This window comes from Ptychodera flava, chromosome 5 (genome assembly GCF_041260155.1).
Source record: "Ptychodera flava strain L36383 chromosome 5, AS_Pfla_20210202, whole genome shotgun sequence".
In the NCBI taxonomy this organism is placed as follows: domain Eukaryota; kingdom Metazoa; phylum Hemichordata; class Enteropneusta; family Ptychoderidae; genus Ptychodera; species Ptychodera flava.
The window spans coordinates 4,167,537-4,192,181 of NC_091932.1; the positions used below are offsets into that span (position 1 = coordinate 4,167,537).

At 36.0% G+C, this 24,645-nt stretch overlaps 1 protein-coding gene across 4 annotated transcripts in view; it reads right to left on the reverse strand.

Moving 5' to 3' along the window:
* Nucleotides 1-24,645, reverse strand: part of LOC139132787 (uncharacterized) — a 120,360-nt gene that overhangs the window by 65,617 nt on the left and 30,098 nt on the right. For 2 of the 4 annotated variants that reach the window (XM_070699043.1, XM_070699042.1), the window contains exon 2: nucleotides 14,851-15,144. In XM_070699043.1, coding sequence (XP_070555144.1) covers nucleotides 14,851-14,880 — 30 coding nt within the window. In that variant the 5' untranslated portion in view covers nucleotides 14,881-15,144. Of the gene's footprint in view, nucleotides 1-14,850; nucleotides 15,145-24,645 lie in introns of those variants that run through there. The other 2 variants (XM_070699041.1, XM_070699040.1) reach the window with 1 other exon arrangement.

Genomic DNA, 24,645 nt, shown 5'->3' on the forward strand with positions numbered 1-24,645 from the left:
AACAATCTTCCACTTGAGATCCGATGCTTCCTTACTCTTTCTTCTCTTAATCAAACCTTAAAACGCACCTTTTTAAATTAGCCTTTAGTTAATCTTTTTATGTACTTTTTGGGTGATTTAAGGTTACTAAGATGAGTTTTTGTGCAAAGTGTTGTTTTTGTTGAATTTTAAATTTTTATTACTTGTATATTTTTCTTTTAGTTGTGAAATTTTTCTCATTTTACTTATTTAACATATTTAAAATAATAGTGTAATTCTATAGCTTCTTTGATCACTTTTTATCACAGTGGATATAGCAGTTTATAAATAAATTATATTATATTATTATTATTATTATTAATTATTATTATTAAAAAATTCTAGTGACAGCAATTGGTATTGAAGTTTTATTGAGCAGATTTTTCTAAAACTTGAACCAAATGAAGACAAGATTTTTTGTCATTTGATGAAGAAGCTCTGCTTGTGAAACCTTAGGAGTACTAGCATACCGGTACCCTAGTACTAAATATCAAAGCATCTGGCCGAGTTGGTTTCTGAGTTTTGATTTTAATTCATGAAGATGACTTTTTTCATTACAGCACAAGGGTAAATTTCTGTGAGTAAATTTCACTTCTACTTATATTTACAGACAAACTGGCAGTTACTGTGATTTCAGTGGAATTGTCACTTAGTATGCGCATTTCAAAAATGGTAATACGCAGCATAATTTAGCAAAAACCTTTGCTAGTAAACTTTGACTACTGATCTACTGGTGATGATGACATTATTCACAGATTTACTTTGGAATATAGTTCAAGATCAATAATGACGAACAAGAATTTTCCAGTCAGAGATTTCTCTTGTGTTATACTTCCTAAAATTACTGAAACAGGTACTGATATACCGGAGAGATTTAAGATTGCACACTGGTCTATCATGAAATTTCAATGAGATTGTGATGAAAGGCTTAAATGTAATACGAACTACAAGCAGTATACCTACATGTACTACCTACATGTATGGTTGAATATTACCATAAGTGGTGCTGTGATTATAAAACTTCTGTTTTCTGAACAACTGTATTTGATATTTGACTGATAGTGAGTTGAAGAATAAGATACCCTTATTGTCTAAATTGCTGCTTCTGTTAATCACAGCCATACCGATAGGTATTATAACTCTCATATTTGAAACACACTTCCTTGATGCATTGAAAAGAAGTACATATTGATAAAAAATCCATATTCTTTGTCCTGTAAAACATGTATGTATCTTATTCTCCTTGAATGAATTGAAAAGTATTTGCCAACATTTCAAACACAACCAGTGTGTACAATATAATACAATGCTACCATTGAAAAATAAATTCTAGTCAGTAGTCTGGAGTAAAATTCATTTGTCAACGCGCTATCTTGTGAAGGTGAAGGCAAAGGCATTTTAACATCATTTTAGAAGTAGACAGAGACACGGCATTTTATTATTTTTATAGACCAAACTACATACTGGAAAACATGTCAAAAGTTATAGCTGACAGAGCTGTAATTTTCTCCAAGGCATGGAATGATTAAACTGTTTGTCACCTGAAAATCGCAAAAATCACAACCTGTGTCTTATCTTGACATGTAAGACTGGATTTTCAAAGCAGCAAACTAAACACTTCTTACGGAAACTATCAGTGTGCATATCTCCACAGAAAACTTGGTTTTTGTCAAGATTTGTAAAAAATCTTCAAAGTTTAAGCAAACCTCTTTAGAATGTTCACAGGGATGTGGAAACTTTTGCTTACAGGAGGCAAAACTAAATATACAGGTGGTTACAAGTAGTGAATGTCCACATAGAGTTTGTGCAAAATGTCTGGATTTTTTTACTAAAACTATTTTTACAGCCAGCAAATTTTAGCTGACAGCCAGTTGTTTTTGCAGACTACCGGCTATTTTCAGGAAACAGTATGTTAAATTTACAGTAGTATTAACTTTGCTAATCTCAGCCATGAATTTCACAATCTATTGCCAGGAAAACATATCGCAATATGCCACATAGCTTCAGTTCAATTAGATTTAAAGGGACATTAGCTGTAACTTTTGACTAATTTTTCACTACTCTGTTTCAATGTATCAACTACAGAATTTTACTATAATCAGATCATCATGACCAATGCCCGGTGTCCTGCTTGCCAACACAGCCTGTATATGTGAAATGACCATTGTTATTGTTGATAAATGTATTCTAGTCCGGACCGGACCTGAATACAAAATTTAAACAATAACACTGCAGATTATACTTATATAGGGTATATTTATGAGCTAAATATTAGGAATTTCTCCATGGTTCAGGGATTCAAACCAGAAACAGCAGATGATACACAGAACAAACAAATTTAAACAAGCGACCTAGCGGCCGATACAGCTCCGCTGTGTTTATGTGGAGAATAACTATTTTTGACACATGTTGATGAAGAAGGTGGAAATCTTTGATAGCTCAATGCAGTGGCAAGAAAAAAGTGGCTAAAATGGCTGCAAAATAGACAATTGAAGATTTCATCATACTTTGAATATATCACATCGGATCATCCCTAAGAACATGTCAACCAAAGCTATCTGATGAGTAGTTTTTTTGAGAATATATTTTTCTGACCAAAAATGGCAACAATTACCCCCCCCCCCAAAAAAAAAAAATTGCAGATTTCATCATAATTTCAAAAGATCAAATTTAGTTCATCTATAGAAACCTGTATACCAAATTTCAAAGCTGTTAGACCAGTACTTTTTGAGAAACATGTTTTGACCAAAAATGGCTAAAATTGCCCAAAAAATTCAACATTGCAGATTTCATCATAATTTCAATAAATATCATTTAGTTCATCTATAGAAACCTGTATACCAAATTTCAAAGCTATCAGCTGAGTACTTTTTGAGTAACACATTTTTTGACCAAAAAATGGCTAAAATTGCCCAAAAAATTCAACATTGCAGATTTCATTTAGTTCATCAGTAGGAACCTGTATACCAAATTTCAAAGCTTTCAGACCACTACTTTTTGAGAAACACATTTTTTGACCAAAAATGGCTAAAATTGCCCAAAAAATACAAAATTACAGATTTCATCAGAAATTCAATATATATTACTTAGCTCATCTGTAGAAACCTGTATACCAAATTTCAAAGCTTTCAGACCACTACTTTTTGAGAAACACATTTTTTGACCAAAAATGGCAAAAATTGCCCAAAATTACAAAATTGCAGATTTCATCATAATTTCAATAAATATCATTAAGGTGATCTGTAGGAACGTGTATACAAAATTGCAAAGCTATCAGATGGGTAGTTTTGGAAATACACATTTTTTGACAAAAAATGGCAAAAATTGCCCCAAAAATACAAAATTACAGATTTCATCAGAAATTCAATATATATTACTTAGTTCATCTATAGAAACCTGTATACCAAATTTCAAAACTATCAGACCAGTACTTTTTGAGAAATACATTTTTTGACCAAAAATGGCAAAAATTGCCTCAAAAATGCAAATTTGCATATTTCTGCACAATTTGAACAAATCTGAACTAGATCATCCCTAGGGACATATGTACCAAATATCAAAGCTATCTGACAGGTAGTTTTGAAGAAGAAGATTTTTAAAGATTTTTTTACCAAAAATGACAAAAATTGCCTTAAAAATACAAATATGCAAATTTCACCACGATTTGAACAAATCTGACTGAAGTCACCCTAAGTAAACTGCATATTAAATTTCAAAGCAATCAGACAAGCGGTTTCAGAGAAGTAGATTTTTTTACCAAAAACACCAAAAAATGCCCCAAAAATACAAATATGCAAATTTCACCACGATTTGAACAAACTGAAGTGAGGTCACCCCAAGTGAAGTGCATATAAAATTTCAAAGCAATTGGCCTTGCGGTTTCAGAGGAGAAGGCAATTGTTGACGGACGACGACGACGACGACGACGATGGAAAGTCAACCTATTTGATAAGCTCCGCGTCGCTGACAGCGGAGCTAAAAATGACCAAAGTTACAGCTAATGGATCTTTTAACAGAAACAATTACAAGTAGTGACTAAGTTGAGTGGAGATGTTTAGCTCTAGACTGATTTACTAAAAAACAAAATACAACATATTTCAAATGTTGTCATCTTTTTCTGGGGTGTTTGCTCCAAAGCTGTCTTTCTGGGAGTGTGCACTGTCAGCATAAACATGATATAGTGAAGGAAACCGCAGGCTACAGACTCACTTTCCCTATCCAATAACAACACATCTGCTATCACCTGGAGGCAAATCAATGTCTTGACGCAACTACTCATAGATTGGTGGATGTTTGAAAAGGCAATTTCCATCACATTTCCCATTTTATTCTGACAAATTGAAGACTTAATCATTTTGGAAAGAGAGATTGATGAAGATGAAAGGTACGGAAACCTTGTGTGATAAATTACAATGTTACAAAATTACAGAGTTGTACCAGAATATATGAAAATCTCTCTTGCCAACGCATTAACAGTTCCCCGTACCGTCCCTAACAGTTTAATGAGTACCTACTTAATAAATTTTCTATGATCTATCAAATATATATAAATGAGAATAAAATTTCGAAGAGTGAGAGTTAAAAATGTTGAAACTTTGCAAAATGGGAAAGGTCGAAAGATTTATGACAAAAAGTCAAGCTAAAAGATTACAAGATCAACAAGCAACATAAAAGTGCACTATACCAGGTATTCAGACTTAAAAATCAGTTGCTCTCTGTATCCGATTTGGCAAATTTTAATATTTAATCAAAATTTTGTCACTCAAACACTAACATCCCTTCAATAAATTTCTTTAATTTCAAGCAAGTAGAGTAAAGCAAACATCCAACAGAACTGACATATAAACTGTCGACATCCAAAATGTGCCTTTTGCTTTGCTTATGTAGATGTGAAAAGTCTTTGCAGCTTGAATGATTTGCTGGGCCTCAAAGCACGTCAGGCACTCACCTTCAAGCCTATAACTATTGGTTGTGTAAGCTTAATTCATGCCTTTTCTACATCACCTGCAACATGCACTGGCTACTTCGGTGTGTTTGGTAAAGATGGCTTGGGGGACTGTTGACAGTCTACTGACATGTGGCATTGGCAAGTAATAGTTTGAAATATTAACAGCTTGTGTCAACCATGGCAGAGTGGTCTGCTGACATAAAGTAGTGTACTCAAGACTCTAGATGATTTTTAATATTCCTATCACCTTAAAACTGCGTAATATCCTTGTTTTTATCTAAAACTCATTTAATCTTTATGATAAATATATCCTCCCATACTCAATAGTTACATGGCTTCATTACAGAGTTGTGATGATTCTCTGTATCCATACCCTTTATTGCCTAAAACAGTACTGGGTAATAACCTGTCCTTAGTATCACCACTTAACCAGTCAGTACAGTATTTGTAGTTGACAACATTACACAAATAGGAAGGCCTGGCAGATAATGCCATTAAACTGCTAAATTATCTGAGTTATACAAATATTCATGTGAAATCATCAAGAATTGGCCCTTCCTACTGTTTAGTTGAAGGCTAATGATAAACATGCCAAATTTGTGCACATAAACTTTAATTATACAAATACAGAAATGAAGGATTTTCCATTTTAAAAAGATAATGACCGGTAATAAAAAGACCTAGCTTTTTCATGTGACAGTCATTTTACTTTTTAATTTGGGTTGTATATGAACATTTCATAAACTGGCAGCAGAAGACACATTGGCAGTATAGGAGACACACTGGCAGCAGAAGACACACTGGCAGTATAGGAGACACACTGGCAGTATGAGATACACTGGCAGTAGGAGATACACTGGCAGTAGGGAAGACTGGCAGTTTGAGACACACTGGCAGTAGTAGACACACTGGCAGTAGGGTACACTGGCAGTAGGAGATACACTGGCAGTAGGGAAGACTGGCAGTAGGGGAGACTGGCAGTAGGAGATACACTGGCAGTATGAGATACACTGGCAGTTGGCAGTAGGAGATACGTAGTATAGACACACTGGCAGTATAAACACACTGGCAGTAGGGGACGACTGGCAGTAGGGGACACTGGCAGTAGGAGATACACTGGTACAGTAGTAGAGACACACTGGCAGAGCACTGGCAGTAGAAGATACACTGGCAGTAGGAGACACACTGGCAGTATGAGACACACTGGCAGTAGGAGATACACTGGCAGTAGGAGATACACTGGCAGTATTAGATACACACTGGCAGTACGGGAGACTGGCAGTAGGGGAGACTGGCAGTATGAGACACACTGGCAGTAGGAGACACACTGGCAGTAGGAGATACACTGGCAGTAGGAGATACACTGGCAGTATTAGACACACTGGCAGTAGGGGAGACTGGCAGTAGGGGAGACTGGCAGTATGAGATACACTGGCAGTATGAGACACACTGGCAGTAGGAGATACACTGGTAGTAGGAGAGACACTGGCAGTAGGGGAGACACTGGCAGTAGGAGATACACTGGCAGTAGGGGAGACACTGGCAGTAGGGGAGACACTGGCAGTAGGAGACACTGGCAGTAGGAGATACACTGGCAGTAGGAGACGCTGGCAGTAGGGAGACACTGGCAGTAGGAAACGCTGGCAGTAGGAAACGCTGGCAGTAGGGGAGACACTGGCAGTAGGTGAGACACTGGCAGTAGAAGACAAACTGGATACTATACACAATAATATATTCAACATTAATCTTTTCATTCTCTGTATTATAGCCTCACCTATCAACAGAATAAAGTCCAGACACCATTAGATAGAAAACATAGCTGCATGTATAAGCAGGGCTCAAAGTTGCGACCATTTCAGTCGCATATGCGACCAAATTTTAGGAGTTGCGACTAACTTGTTTCGGTTAGTCGCATTTAGCGACTGAAATCTTGCGTGGGGCTACCTGCATTTACAACGCAGCAGTACGCAGACACTCATCAAGGGTCGATGACCGTATAGGCAATAAACATTTGACGGCGCCCAGCCACACAGAGGTCGAGGCGCGTGTCCATCGCCACTTCGTTTTGATATGGATTGGAAAACAGTGTCTCCATTTTGTCTGCTATCGTGTCTAGTTAGCTGTCAAAACATGCAATGAATTTAATCAAAAAATAATTAAGAACCAATCAGAAGGCAAGCTCATGTCATTTGCTGTCAAATCAATTTAATTTGGCCAATAGTGATCACAAGTTTACGTACACTGAGCAAGTCCACCTCCAAAAACAAAATTCTCACGTACAGTAAATTGAATTCCCATCAGTGTTCAAGCAGTCAGTACAGTAACTTATACGTAAGTCCACGATGTCGGGCCCGCTTGATCGATATTTTGCCAAGCAAGGAAAACGTAAAATTGATCAGACTGAGACTGGATCTGCCGATGAAGGACACGAAACAAATTCTAGTAAACGAAATCCCACCCAGGCAACATCAAGCAGTGCAAATTCTGACAAACCAACCAGTGACGAAGCAGCTACAGCGACGCAAACAACAGGGTCCGAGCCAGTACAAGAAATGCAACACAAAGATGTCGATATTCAACAAAATGAAAAGGAAATAGCAGAAACCAGAAAAGAAACTACAAAATCTCAACAGTGTGAAAAGAAGACATCCCATAGTCTCGCACAATACCTGACAAGTCGAGAATTTCGAGACTGGTTACGACATGACAAAGAAAAAGATTTATACTACTGTTGTTTCTGTAGAGGAGCTGGAGAAGGAGTCGCTGGAAAAACAGAGTTCATTCGAGGAAAAGCCACGTTAAAGAAAGACACGCTAAACAAACATTCAAAAAGTAAACGGCATGACAGTGCTCGAAGTGTTGTTTTGGGTCGACAGAAACCACAACAGACAGCCCCAATAAGTCGGGCCATGGGGAGAGCCGCTGAAATAGTAGATCAGAAAACTATGAATGATTTGAAAGTAAAATTCAACACCGCATATTACATCGCCAAAGAGGATTTACCGTTCACAAAGTTTTCAAGTTTGTTGTCCCTACAAAAGAAAAACGGACTTGATATCAGTGCCACTTACAGTAACGATGTCAAATGTGCCGAAATAATTGGTAATATCGCCGATGACATGAAGATGACTTTAAAAACTGAGATAAGCGGAAGTCGGTACATTTCAGTAATGATAGACGGAGATACGGACAAATCAGTGAAAGAATGTGAGATAGTGTATGTTCGATTACTGGAAGACGGTATGCCAGTGAATAAACTAGTGGGCCAGCGAGAGTTAGAACACGCACATGCTGCAGGTGTTTTAAACGCAACAAAAGTGGCCTTCGATGAAATCATGAAACCTGATCCTTGGATTGACAAGTTGACTGCGTTGGGAGCGGACGGTGCCTCTGTCAACATGGGACACAAAGGCGGCGTGATCGCGTTGTTACGACGGGAAATAGGAAACTACGTAATCGGTTTCCACTGTATGCCACATCGGTTAGAACTATCTATGCTGACAGTACAACGTAAAATTCCAATGGTGAAGACCATTTACGATATGCTACATCTGATTTGGAAAACATATCATTACAGCCCCAAAAGTCGAAGAGAGTTACGAGCCCTGGGAACGGAACTTGGCGTCACCGTGAGTAACCCGACCTCGGTTAAGGGAACGCGTTGGTTACCACATGTTTCCAGGGCGTTGGCTGCCCTCATCAAGAAACAACGGGGTTCAACAGACGTCACCACGGACACGTCGCAATACACGACGGTGTACATGCACTTGGAACATTTAGCATCTTCGTCATCTAACGTTGATATTAAAGCCCGTGCTCAGCAAATTATCCGTGAAATGAAGAAGTTAAAATTTGCTGCTTTCTGCCACTTTCTACTTGACATCTTTAGTTTATTGTCAAGTCTGAGTTTGACATTGCAACGCAATACCCTGATCCTACCCCAAGCTGTCACTGCACTGAAGACAACTATCGCGTCCCTGGAAAACATGAGCATCCATCCGCAAACAGGCGGAAGATTGCAAGAGTTTCTGGAGAGCGTTGAGGAGCAGCAAACAGAAGTAAAATTTCATGGAATAAATCTAACTGGATGCACGGATGGAATGAATACGGCGATGACAAATGACAATTTCAAGAAATTAGTCGGAGAAACAATTACGTTGACCGTAAATGAACTTGAGCGTAGATTCGGAAATCTGCTGAAGACATCAACCGAAGCCACTGGAGAGGCTAAGGTTTTGTGCTGTTTTTCTGTCTTCAACCACGACACATGGCCAGAATCTCAGGATAAATTGATCGACTTCGGAAATGATGAAGTCAAGTTTCTGAGCGAGTGGTATGAACCAGTACTGTCAAAAAACAATTGCAATATTGAAGCTATCGTACCACAGTGGACTGAAATTAAAATTCTTATTTATAGCCAGTTTATGGGCCGATCTTACACTGGATTGTGGCAGTTACTGCTGACCAAAGAGCCATACTCCGCTGACTTCCGTGATTTTCTACATTTGATCGAGTTAATGCTAGTAATGCCGATTTCAGCCGCACAATGTGAGCGAGGATTTTCAGCACAGGGAAGGATCAAACGCGACGTACGGAGTTGCCTAAACGTATCAACGACGGAAGATCTCATCCGGATAGGACTTGAAGGCCCTGCTGGTGATCAATATGATCCCACCTCCGCCGTTCATCGATGGCTGAACTTATCTACGCGTGCAAGACGCCCAACCTTCAGACATTGGCCGACTGCTATAGATGTTATTGAAACTTATAATGATGAAAACAGTGATTTGTCTGAAAATTGATCAGGAAAGAATAAACAAGACACATCGGACGTGCTCGCCATTGTCTGGCTGGGCGACGTCAAATGTTTAATGATAAGGTCATGACCCTTGTGAGACATTACACGTTGTTGAATTCTGTGTGTGAATTTGAAATGTATAAACAATAGTTGAACTGGGAAATAAAAAGTAAGATGTTATTAATATGTTATCATCATTTCAAAAATGCTCCTAAATTTTTTGGTTTGCTCCTAAAAATTTTGACTTAGGGGCAAAATGCCCCTAACTGAAAATATAAACTTTGAGCCCTGGTATAAGCATTGATTGTAAACCAGGGATTCTCACTGGCACTTCCCAATTATATCACTGTGTGAAAAAGCCATTATCTAGATTGAAAGATTTCAACAGTTGCTTCTGAATATTTATTCTTTGGTAGGCTATTCATGCCGAATGGAGCAGAATATGCTTACAGTAGCAAAGACTTACTATTAAATCTGATACAGCCAGGATAGAGTTGTATCATGGACTAGAATCGTAGAAGTAAGACAGGTTTTTAGGTCATGCAGGGGGAACTTTGTTTTATACTTAAATTGTACCTTAATACAGTACAAGTAAGTAAACAGAAAATTTCTAAGAGGAAACCAGTGTTCTCCCTGATGCTGCTGATGACAATAAATGGAGTATATGTTTTGAATTTTGCTTTTCTGAAAAATACTACTTCCATGAAATCTTTCGAAAGATGTTTTTGATTCAAGTTACTAAGAACGAAGTCATATTGTCTTGGAAAATATCACAGGGTATTTCAATCCTTGGCGATGCATTCAGTCCATTGTTCACAGTTTTTGTGTACTTGCTTGTGGCGGCCATATTTGACTTGCTGGTCAAAAATTATTTCAGTCGTACCTTTCTAATCAATGTTTGAAAAACGTTATGTGGGCACACTTCGGTAAGAATTTTTACATAATAAGAAGTTGCTTTGATTTAAAACCATCTTTTATCAAGAAAATATGCAAAAAGATACAGCTATGGGGCTTTAACATGAGTATCACAGTTAATTTTCACAATGCACTTTGTAGCTGCAGCGCTTTATGTCAGAAACAAATCTTTTTTTTCTTTGAGCAAGACATCTATAGTAGTGTTAAAGCTATTAGCTATGAATGTCCTTGTTTGGTTGAATGTTTGTTTCCATAGTGAGATATAATATTAAAATTAATGTACGAATGTGATGAATTAAACTGTGTTGTTTGGAAACGCATCATGGGACACATTCAAGCAAACGTTTCCAATATCATCATAACAGATTGTCGTTGCAACGAGATTAATCATAAATAATGAAATATATCTATCAAAGAAATAAAATTATTGTGGATTGATGATGTTGATCTGTAGAATCTGATGTGTTTAAAGTAATTCATCAATGCCAATTTTAATCCATGATACCATACGCAATTTGTTAACATTCCTCATTTGTCTTCCATAACATGAATTAGGTCACCTTTATTGCTTTTTGAAAAGACAGGAATAAATGCTGAACCAATGTCATCTTTAGTTTCAGGAAAATTTAGCAAAAGTTGTTGAAATGGAAATACAGAAAGCACACTTCACTTGATGAAATCACTTATTAAAGCTGAGTTTACCATTCGTCCTAATTTTATATTTGTACTTAATTTGTCTTTTAGAAAGTAACACCAAAATGTTGCCCTGAGGTCTCTTAAAACTAAAATCGGGATATGTGTGAATCAATAACAAACCTACCATTCATCAAAAAATAGAAATGTTGATCACATTAGATTTCCTGAACAACCTTATGTTTCTCCGGTGTTTCAAAAGAAAATATTTTGATAAAATGTTGACTCAAGCATTAATTTATAGGTCTGTTACCATTCAGCTAAAACTTACTTAATAGACAAAGTCAACAACAAAATTGGTCACCATCAGTTATACAAGTAGTACTTTATCAATGCTAAAGTCAAACATTCTAATAGTTTAATGCTAGTACAGTAGATTATGTGTCCTTTGGTTATATTAACTTCACCCTTTCAGTATACTATGATATTGAAATTAAAGATGCAAATCAGAAAATGATAAGATCTTGTTGATCAAAACCTATGTCATGTGTACCTAGTCTGTGTTTACATTGCAGTTTTTTTGAAGTGGCATCTAATGCTAATAATACGCAGTTTAGCCTATTTACACAATAATCAAACATTTGTGGTTCATTCATGTATTCACTTTAATTAAAAACCATTGAATGTGAGCGTTTTGTTTGAAAAGCACACTATGACTGATCATTCAATTTGGAGAACTGGTGAAAAATGTAACCGCCACAGACAGCACAAATACTCTCCAGTTAGAGTAGCTATGAATTGCTATTAAAATTTACTTTCTCTTTTTTGTTGTCAAGCCTAGACTGTTATATTGGTAATCAATGAATCATTTCAAACTTTGGATTATTCAAACACTCAGTGAAATAAAATGTGCTAGTGCATATCGACTTAAAACATCAAAGTTATCTAATTAAAAGCAGACAGACCACTCTTTAGTATTCCACGATGGTGCGCAATTTTTCAAAATGGTTAACAAACGTCTTTCCTGAAAATTAATGAATTACTTTTTTGTTTGTTCTGAATGCTATAACAGGTAGTGAGAACACTGCGGTTTAAGTTCAGGGTACATGAATTCAGGAACCAGCTGTTACTAAAAGGGAAGGGCAGGGAGGATGACAGGGAGGATGGTATTAAATGTTGTATAATTTTGAAGAGCATAATATCTAATGTGAAGGAGGCACCAATTGTTCCTATTTGTCCTGAAGAAGGTAATAAAAACAAAGAGACAAATAAATTACAATTTTCAAAGCCAGCACATGACAAATTGGATAATAGGATAGGTAGTATTGTTTGTGATCTGTGGAAGTGAAACCTTAAGCATGACAAAAAGTATACTATGTTTGAAATGTTGAATGCCTATCACAAACACAAAGTTATACAAAATTGTCATTCCCTAATCACTATATTAAAGCCTCTTTCCAGGGACAGATGGTTTCTATTCTTTTGTCAAGGTCAAATCTCTTTCTCTGTTCCACTTTGCCTCAACATCTAACACCTTTCATTATTTTCTACAGCAAATATTTCATTCATTGAACATCAGTTCTGCAAAATGCATTACCGTATTTGTGGCATGAATCTCTGTGATAAATCTATAAATTCATTTATAGAGCTGCAGGTATTCAACCACCAAAGTAATGTTTCTCTTACAACCAACAAGTTGTTGTAGATCAAAGTAACTCAGAAAAAACCCATCTTCATTAACTCACAATTTCGCTGCCAATAGTACAAATGTACATGTGAGAAGAAATGGATTTGAAAATTTGTAAACCTTGTACAGGATTGGTATAATAATTTATTGACTGAAAAGAGTAAAAGTGTTGAGTATATTTCATAGTTGTTAAATATCGATTATGATTACCTTTTAATTTGTGAAATGGTATTGTGGGTACTCTTGTGTATTATTGATATTTGCTGTTTATAATTGAAAACATTTCTCTCTGGCATGGGATACCAATGATTTTGTCCGTTGACAAGGAAATATTATGAATCTTACTGGCAATAAATCTGATAATGCCTTCCTTTTCCTAAATGAGCTATCGACTCCTTGATCTGGTTTATCCTTTGTCTACTTGACGGTTCAAACCAACGATCAGCAATTATAATTTCATCTGTTTACTATGGATTTCTCGATGTATTGATATGTTTTGTTCATAGTATGTCTGTGTATATTTGCACATGTATTTTGCTTGAGAATATTGATGCCACATATTGCATGATTGTCTTTTAATTTTGACAATAAGTTATTTATAGTCTGAGGGTGACACATACCTTAATTCCGCTTCTTACTTTAATCACGAAGCAACAAATGATCTAATTATCTAAAAATGTTCAATAAACCTGTTGCTAAGATACTGTCTTGAGCAGGGGAATTTTTGAAGTAGATTTAAAGGACACTGCTGATAAAATTTGATCATCATGATCAAGAAAACACAATCATCACTTCATACAAATGTACTGATTATTGTAGCAATGACAAGTTACTATCACAAGCACTGATGTAAAGTTAAACTGTAGAATTTTCATTGATGAATGAAATGTACATTTTTTGAGTGTGGAGGAATTGAGGACCAGAAGACAATTCTGACAACTTGATAGCCAGCATTCCATTAGTACTAGAATCACTACAAATGGAATATACCGTCATAATTCTGGTACTTCATTACAGAGCATTGCTTCATCTTTGTGTAAAAACCCTGAACTCTTCTGACTAGATTAGACGGAATATTTTCAAGGAAGAGTCATAAACGTATAGCTGTCAAGTAACACGTAGCAACATGCAACAATGTTGAGCAATGCAGCGTAGAAATTGGAGAAATATGATTTGATAAGGACAAGCACAATTGCCTCAGACAGAATATTGATGCAAACATTTATCATTGCTGAATTCCTAATATCCATCTATGAAGTATGTGATAGTTTGCCATTCAGATGAACAATGTAGAGTAGAGTCAACAACCCTGATGCTCCAAAAAAACACCATTTTGTGAATGTGTGTCTCTACCTTGCAAACCAATTGTTTGACTCTGCCCTGCATGGAGGTAGCTGTGCCTCGCAAATTCAGTGTGTCTCTGCCCTGCAAACACTATATTTTATTCACCAGTCTATGGCCATTTCCGCTGCCCATCATCTATCTGTTTTTATCCATGGATGTGTTTCAGATATGACAGCTAAACACACATCCGCTAATACCTATCGATACAAATCTGTTAACTCTCTCTACACAGTTCACTGAAAACTCGCTACACATGCACGATTCTTGCAAATTCTGATCAAATTTTTTCATAACTACTGGAAGCATTACTAGTTTATAACGGCAAAATATTCTTGAACCATTTAAATGATAAATTTTTGTATTCTGAAATGTGATAGAAAGCTACCCCAGTAATGATAAATGACACATTTCCTGGGGGAATGATAGCTATCTGGAAGGACCATGAGCAAGGAAAAAAGAGTCGTAAATATTAGGAACGGCTAAAGAGTATTAAATCCTGCTACTCACCAAAATTACTTTCAATACTGGAACTTCCATTTTCTGAAGAATCAATCTCTCTTGCCTGTGTCCTTGGATTTTCCACAAGGTTTTTACCGCTTAAGCCCGCTAGAGCATCCGGAATATTGCACAATTCTGTTAAATACTCTCTGTAATCCACAAAGTCAGTAAGATGTACAGTCTGGATATATTTTGAAAGATAGAAGTTCAGTCTATTTGACTGTGATTGACTTCTTCCTGTACAGATTGGGTGTTGAGATACTGACGTTATCACAACAGGTGTATCCAAGCCTGTCTCCAGTTCTGTTGATGGAATGAAGAGGAAATATAACCCTGAAGCAATTGGTTCTCTTTGCGTCAAGAATGTACCATTCATAAAAGGGGGTGTACAAGTGGGATTTTGAGGGATGGTTTTTCACACCAGCATCCGATATGTGACGTGTATAAATTCATGTAAAATTCTCAATGAAATTGGAATATCCCATGCCGTAGGTGCTAAGCATCCGCATAGTATTTTCAAGAACTGTACAGATGAGATAACTTGAAAACATGTAATCTTAGTCAAATATACAGCTACAGTGTGAGTGGTCAAGTAAGTCTTGCCAGGTGTAACACTCATCAGTATTAATGCAAAACAATATATTACATAGATCTGTTAAAGCTTCAAAACTATTGAAAAACCTACTGTACTATCTTTATGTTGCGTGAACATTAGAAATACACCAGATTTTTTCATAATTTTTATTTATCAAATCAAATTGAAATTAGTATTATTTTACTTTAAATTGATATGAAAATAACATTATAACAACAGCATAACGGTATTATTCCAAAAATAGAAGAAACTGATGGAAATTTATTTGAATGGAATCTATCCCATAATAAATCTATAAACATCCACTCATGTAATGCTAAACAGTATTTCTGACACTGAACATATTTTTTCAGTTCAGTCTCCAAGCCTTGACATTGAAGGAAATTTAATTAGGATGTAAAATAGAGCTCCTTGGTGATCTGCACTTTTATGAATCTCAACATCAGCAATACATGTACGTGACATGACTGCAAATCAAGAAAACCTGTCTCTTCCAGTCACAGAAAAACTGTCAACTTCTGCTGGAATATTTCAACCATAAACAATAACTACATCAGACGATATATGGATATGTTTAATTAAATGGAAAAACACTTGGTCAGAAAAACAGACTTAATAATGTAACAAATTAACAACGACACTTTGAGAAAGCGTTCAATCTCAAAGTATAGTAAATTCCTTCTAATAAACAGAGATAAAAGCTTTGAACATATTTATCATGTTGTATCACAATCTTTAGTTTTTGCTGCTTGATAAATCATTGCTATTGAAACAACAGATTTTACGTTATATACAACAGAGGTTTATAAATGAGAAATTGTCAGTCTAGTGAAAGTGAAATGCACATATAATGATTTCTTATGTTCCTGAATTTGTAATGTTTGTAATTCTCAATGATATAAACTTCTGTGAGCATTACTGCCACAGAAATTCAACACAAAACATTAATAGTCTACATAATTGTTTACGGTTCTTCATAGTGATGGAAGGCAAGTGATGAAATTTGGAAATAATTATTTTGATGGTTGTCATTTTTAGATTTAATGACAAGCAGTATGTCTTAGTTTTCAGAAAATAGTGAGCAAAATGTGTAATGTTATCATTAAGATTGTGATAGATCCTCTGAATTACAAATTTGAAGCTGTACACTGTGATCATGGTGACAAACCATAGTTTATAAGGTAGCCATGGCAACTGCAGACAGTGATCATGGCAACAATTATCAGAGTTTGTCTGGTAGTCATGGCAACTGCAGACTGTAATCATGGCAACAATTACCAGAATCAGTCTGTTAGCCAAGACAACTGTAAAATACAGTGTAACTGCAATTTACACATAACCTGCTGTTCTGAGTTCATGCCTATGCAAATGCTATGTCCTGTTTCTTGTTATGAAAAACTAGTTTTCAATCTCCCAAAATGTTGTGTTCTGAATTAAAAAGCAGAAAGTTATGATTACAGTGTACATTGCACATAGAATTTCATCTCAATTATTAAATAACAACTTTTTGGATTAAATTATTAAAAAAGAACTTTTTAATTTCTTCACAGAGGTATGAAGGAATGACATTATAAAAGCAGCCAGTCTTATCAGTGACATGACACTCTATGTAATCTCGAGGGGTTTATATCAAAAGGTTCTGAAAATTAGAGTCAGGCTGTTATTGAGAAAAGAGACACAAGCAGTTGTCATGGCAACTAACAGTTCAGGAAACACGCTCTGCTTCCCTATGAAAGAAATATTAAGAGACGAGTTTATCTATGAATTGCTTACACGAAGATGCTATTCTCTCATTCTTTGATGCTACCGCTGTCAATTCTACTTAATAGAATGGTTAGAATTTCGGATGAAACACGCAAAGTGTATTCAAATCAGTCATCACTCTCACAAGACCCATCATAAATTGTAATGCTTTCCTGGAATTGAAATTTATACAAGTTGAAATACCATGCTTGACATCAAAACAAAAGTTTTGATGGACACACTTCGTTATGAAAAGAATTGAAAAGCATTTGACACGTCTGAATATTCCGTATTGCAGATCCAGTGATTATCAGGATGAAGTAAAAAACATTGCAGTCTGACATACTGACAATATCAACACTCTAATCAATCTTCTAGAAACTTTCAACAATAAAATTCATCACATCACAAGCGATGTGTCATCACTTGTGTTTTGCTAATGACAATGTCAGAAATTCATACTCAAATGCGATGCTTAAAATAACTAAAATATGAAACAAGCTGACATTTTGGCATACATGTATTTTTTATTTCATACAATACCTTCTCAAAATCAACCATGACCTCAAATAATTATGATCATGCAAAGTGTGGATACCAAACCTTCCTGTACTGTACTCTAACTTCCTGTGCTTTGCTGTGCAATACTGTACTGTAACGCACTGTGCTGTCCTGTGATGTACTGTGCTGTATTAAACACCTATTGCCTGGTCATGAGGGCTATAGTGCCCGTCTATTACCCCGAGGGGCCGTGTGTTACCAGAAACACATCGCTATTCCCCGAGGCCGTAGGCCAAGGGTATAGCGATGTGTTTCTGGTAACACACGACCACGAGGGGTAATAGACGAGCGCTATAGCCCGAATAAAGACCAGGCGATAGGTTTTTATAACACACCACATGCTCATGTTGTATTGTTATATAGTTTTTAATGTGTTTTGATATTTTGCACCGCAACAATCCATTGCGACAAGTTTACTGGGCGATGTTTCCACAGTGGTTTCAGTTGTATGTGGTAGTACTGGTACCACTTTCTTTCAAAAAATATTCTAAGCATACCTAGCGACATCCTTAGTTGCACTTTAATCTTTTCCGTCGATGAGCTGTTCAAGTTCCTACGCTGTTGGAATGTTGGAAAATGTTGGAAAATCTGTTTTAGAGAATGTGTCGTCACGTATCCCGGACGCACATCACGTTCCAGTCACCCGCCATTGTTGCAAAGCTGCAGACGACACTACGGTCACGTGACCAGACACTTTTCCAAATTTGGTCAGGACTATTTCCCTAGGGAAATAGCTTTTCAAAAAATACCCTCTGGGGTAAGGTTGGTCCTATTTCATGAAAACTATAGGAGATATAGCATATACAATATGTCATTTTAAAGCCAAATAAATTGTCTTGCCAATGGTAGCCCATAATCTAGACTATGGTAAAAAGTAAGCTCACCAGAAAACTTACAAGACGACAAATTTAACAAAAACATATGCGAGTCGGTAATACTCTGACTTCACGGTACCCTTCAAAACATGCCAGTAACAGTCATTCAATACCAATATTTTGTCTCTTTAAAGTCTAACTCATATTTTTGACATGTCCCTGTACCAAATAAAAATATTTTATACAAAGAATTGCCTTTTGTAATGTGTCTAGGAAAATAATGGTAGAATTTGAGATTAGTTTTGATGGTAATTTGCGACATAAAACATTGGAGTATGGGGTAGTTTTGATCTTATTTCATGAAAACTATAGAAGATATTGCATATTGCAACATATCATTTTAAAGAAGAGTAAATTAACTTTCTAATGGTACCCTATTGGCCTCGTTATGTTCAAAATAAGCTCAGCAGAAGACTTACAAGAAGACAGGTTTAACAAAAACGAATGCGAGTCAGTAATACTGTGATTTTTCAGTACCCTTCAAAATATGACTGTTACAGCTACAGGATCCCAATATCTTTTCTGTTAAAAGTTTATTCCAAGTTTCTAACATGTACCTGTAGCAAATAACACAAAGTTAATACACAGTATTGCCTTTTGTATCATGTATAGGTAAATAATTGGTGGAATTTAGATTAGTTTTGACAGTAATTTGTGACATAAAACTTTGGGGTATGGGGTAAATTATGGCCCTATTTCATGAAAACTATAGAAGATATTGCATATTGCTATATACCATTTTCCAGAAGAATAAATCACCTTTCTAATGATACCCCATAACCTAGGTCATGTTAAACAGTAAGCTCAGCAGATCACGTACAAGAAGACAGGTTTGACAAAAATCCACGTGGGTCACAAAATCGTGATCTTGTGGTACCCTTCAAAACATGACCGTAACAGCTATTGAGTCCCTATATTTTGTCTGTTAAAATCTCATTTCTTATTCTAGGGATCCCAAGGCTTCTGAAAATTACAGGTTTGTTATCCTGTGGGGTGAGGGGGGAGGTGCACGTAGACGCCCCTCTAGCCTCGGCCTAATAGATTGTTAGTAATGCTTGCTGTATATACATGTAAAGTAAGACAAGGAGGCATAGACAATTTTCCAAATACGCCTTAAACAAAATTATTTTATAGAAAAATTTTAAAAATTAAATTATAACAATAGACAGTCGTCAATAATCTATTTACTTGAAGGAGAAAATGGCAATATGACTATGTGTGCACGTTTTCGAGTCTTCTTTTAAGGCTGTGCATTAGTTCATTGCATAACAATAAAATGCCCATTCACGATATACCAATGTAGCAAAACTTGCTATTTTAGTGACTAGAGACAATAATGCATGGTAAATACCCAATTTTGACATTTATTTTCTTCTTCAGCACATTGCAATTAGTAAATAACATCCATAAATGTGTTTGATTTGCTTCATAAGGAGGAAACAATAGTTATCGTATTTTCTTCCGGTTAAAAATACTGAATTACCAGAAAAAATCGATTTAAAGTTGTCCAATTCTATGACGTCATATTTTTTCACTAAAACTTTATGCATTTTAGAAAGACCAGTATCTAAGCTTTCTAAACCTATAAGGTATATGGCATTTCAAGCCAGTTTACTTCATCAAGGAAAGAATGTTGTACCCCTACCCCTAGCTTTTGCACACCCCATACAGATACACGCAATTCAAAATTGACTCAAGAGAAGTAGTGTATAGTTAAATATCTAATGTTAACACTTTTTTTCTTGTTTAATATGTGGGAATAAATAATTCAAACACAAAAAGCTGTCAAAATTTTGCTTAATAACAAGTAAATCACAATTGTTACATGGTATTTTGGGTAAAAAAATTCAAAATTGTCAAAAAATTCATTTTAAAGTCGTCCTATTCTATGTACACAATCAATTTTGCTAAAGTTGGTGTTTCTCATAAAGAGCAGAATCTCAGCTTTCCAAAAATGTATGGTTTGTGCTATTTCATGCTAGTTTACTCAATGTAGGGGAGGATATAGTACCCCCTACCCCTACCCATTTTTCGCCATTTTTTGCGGTACATGCAAATCAAAAACCAGCCCAGATAGGTAGTGCATCCCAAAATATCCAATGTTAACATCTTTTTTCTTGTTCAGCAGGTCCTAAAGAACAAAAAAATACCCAAGAAGTAGGGATGTGGGGGGGGGGGTGCACGGTGGGCCCCTCCAGCCCACGGACTACAACTTGCTAGATCTGGTTTGCACTAGAGACGGATGACGCTGCCTTTAAATCGCCTTAAGTTTATGGTTGCTAAAGCACCCTGAACCCACAGTCTTCCGGCCACCACAGACAGTTATCAAGTTGTACATTTTATCAGAATACGTACTCCAGTCATGAAATATTGTTTACTTTTAAATTTCATTTCTTCCCAATAAATCATAAACCAACAATGTGTTTAGTTTTCTGTGTTATTTGGAATTGTTGTATAGACTTTGATAATTATCATCATCATACTGAGGTGTTCAGCTGTATTGGTACTTGGAAATGCACCACAATATTGTACTATGAGGTTTTTACGAAAATACCGCAAAGGATGCATGAGGACATCGGCGCAGCGTATCGCCTGACGCGAAGCGGAGCGCGATGCGTGGCGCCAATGTCCGAGGCATCAAATGTCGGAGTAGTGACCGTTTTCGTGCAATGTCAACAATTTTTTGCTCACGTGTTGACACACGTGGGCATATGTCGCAGCGATGTCTGTCTGTCTGTCCGTCTGTGTGTCTGTCTGTCTGTCTGTTGGTCCATTATCTCAAAAACGGCTGAACGTATTTCAGTCAAATTTGGTAGACATCTTCAGAATTCAAATGGCTAGAACTGAAAAGGTTTTGGTGGCGTGGCTTGCATATTAGTGAAGTTATCACAGTTTTACTTTTTTCTGATACATGGTAGTCTATGGGAAGCCGGTATCTGTGGTTTGAGGGCGCTATCCCCACGTTACACTCTGGCTAGACGATGCTGAAATTAGACTCGGTTTCGGATTCGGTTTCGGATTCAGTTTCGGATTCGGTTTCGGATTCTAGAGACTGAAAGAAATTTTATATTTTCAGCCAATTGTTACACTGTGGAATACTGGATTTTCCTTACTTTCCCTGGACCCTTTTTTCAGCTAAAATAATATCTAATCACACTAAACAAAGTGAAAATAAGTATATAGGGATAACTTAGCAATACAAATTTTTTGACAAAATGTCATGTGATCTCGATGACCTTTGACCTTAAATATGAGTATATGTCCATAACTCAGTAACCACAAGTGCTACACCCTTCATATTTGGTATGATGGGAGACCTTATGACATCACATCCTGTACCTCATTAATTATGCACATATCTAATTCTGAGCCAGCCAATAGAGCTAGAGGTCTGATTTTTGGTATATAGGGATAACTTAGCAATACCATTTTTTTGACAAAATGTCATGTGACCTTGATGACCTTTGACCTCAAATATACATATATGGCCATAACTAAGTAACCACAAGTGCTACACCCTTCTTATTTGGTATGATGGGAGACCTTATGACATCACATCCTGTACCTTATTAATTATGTGCATATCTAATTCTGAGCCAGCCAATAGAGCTAGAGGTCTGATTTTTGGTATATAGGTATAACTTAGCAATACAATTTTTTTGACAAAATGTCATGTGACCCCAATGACCTTTGACCTCAAATATACATATATGGCCATAACTAAGTAACCCCAAGTGCTACACCCTTCATATTTGGTATGATGGGAGACCTTATGACACCACATCCTGTACCTCATTAATTATGTGCATATCTAATTCTGAGCCAGCCAATAGAGCTAGAGGTCTGATTTTTGGTTTATAGGAATAACTTAGCAATACAATTTTTTTGACAAAATGTCATGTGACCTTGATGACCTTTGACCTCAAATATACATATATGGCCATAACTAAGTAACCACAAGTGCTACACCCTTCATATTTGGTATGATGGGAGACTTTTGACATCACATCCTGTACCTCATTAATTATGCGCATATCTAATTATGAGCCAGCCAATAGAGCTAGAGGTCTGATTTTTGGTATATAGGGATAACTTAGCAATACAATTTTTTTGACAAAATGTCATGTGACCCCGATGACCTTTGACCTCAAATATACATATATGGCCATAACTAAGTAACCACAAGTGCTACACCCTTCATATTTGGTATGATGGGAGACCTTATGACATCACATCCTGTACCTAATTAATTATGCACATATCTAATTCTGAGCCAGCCAATAGAGCTAGAGGTCTGATTTTTGGTATATAGGGATAACTTAGCAACACAATTTAACTTGATTTTAGTCATTGAAACTTGCTATATACATCAAAGATACTGTGATATAACATTATTGAAAGTCAAAAGACATTTTTACTTCAGCCAATTCCTAATTTGCATATTAAATGAATTTTCATACTTAGGGATATTCATCTGAATTGACTTGATCAAAATTGATGTAACTTGCTATGTACATTTCAGACACTGTAATACAATATTATTGAAAGTCATTAATCATTTTCTCTTCAGCAAATTCCTAATTTGCATGTTTAATGAACTTTCCTAATTAGAGATATATATCTGAATTGACTTGACCAAAGTTGACAAAACTTGCTACATATATTGCAGATACCATGATACAACATTATTGACAATCATTAAGCATTTTTACTTAAGTCAATTCCTAATTTACATATTTAATGAACTTTGCTTATTAGGGATATATACTGGGATTTACTTGATCAAAGTTGGCAAAACATGACAACATTGATGATTATACCTGGTTAAAACAATATCGAAAGTCATTTCACATTTTCATGTCAGCTAATTTACAATTTGCATATCTAATGAGCTTTCACAGCTCGGCATATATGGCTTGAAGGACTTGGCCAACGGTAATTACACTTGCTATATAAATGACAGCAGTCAAAGAACTTTAATATTTTTATTTCAGCTAATTACATATTTGTATACTTCATGACTTTTGAGAATTAATCAGCGGTGATTATTGTTCATTATGTTGATCATAATACTTTCAATGAAGTTGCAAACATGTGGCAAAGGTTCAAATTACACATAACTGTATGAAACACGTGAGATTTTCAGTTCATATCTGGTTTCTCCAAAGTTTTTTGTTAATTAAAAGTCATTTTAATGTTTTAAGATACTTTAAAAAATTCAAAACCCGCTAAAAAAGCAAATATTTGGCCAAAATTCAAACGAAAAACACGAAAATAACACTCGAATCATGGACTATTACTATATGAATACTTTCAGTCTCTTTACGCTTACGCTCAAATGTGATAGAATGCTGTGTAACAGTGTATATACACAGGCTCAGTGGGCTAAAATAGAGAGTTGAAACATGGCGCCACTCCTCGCGGATGCACGATTTTTGCATCAAATTTTTCACTCATTTTCGTTCGTATGACTTTGAAACTCCCAGGAAACGATTGCGAAGAAAGGGTTACCATGAAGTATTGAGGTACTTGCTGATAATTGCCAATTTAAACGAGAAAAATGCTTCGAAAATTCCCACAACGCTTACACACTGAGCACTTTCAGAAGCCGTAGCATGTTCGTACTTAGTCTGTCAGACATGTCACTCGGATAATACTAATTTCCAAAACACCACTTGATACATTTATTTTATTCCAAAAATGAATACACATATCAGTATTCATGATGTGGTTTTCATGATGTACACAGTAAATCTTAATGAATGGACGTAGTTCTTTTTCAAGTACAAGATTACAATCGTGCACCGGGAAAAGATGATATAGGAGCACAGGGACTGTGATAGGAGTAACAAGGACGGTAGCAGATCCAAAGTTCAGATAATTCTCACCGCTAGATGGTGCTGTACAAAAAATTTCATTACTCATACTTGGCACGTTTTTTACCAGTACATGTATATCCAAATTTGAGCCATAATGAGCATTTAATTAATAAGCCACACCCACCAAATCTAATCAGATCTAGATCTTATC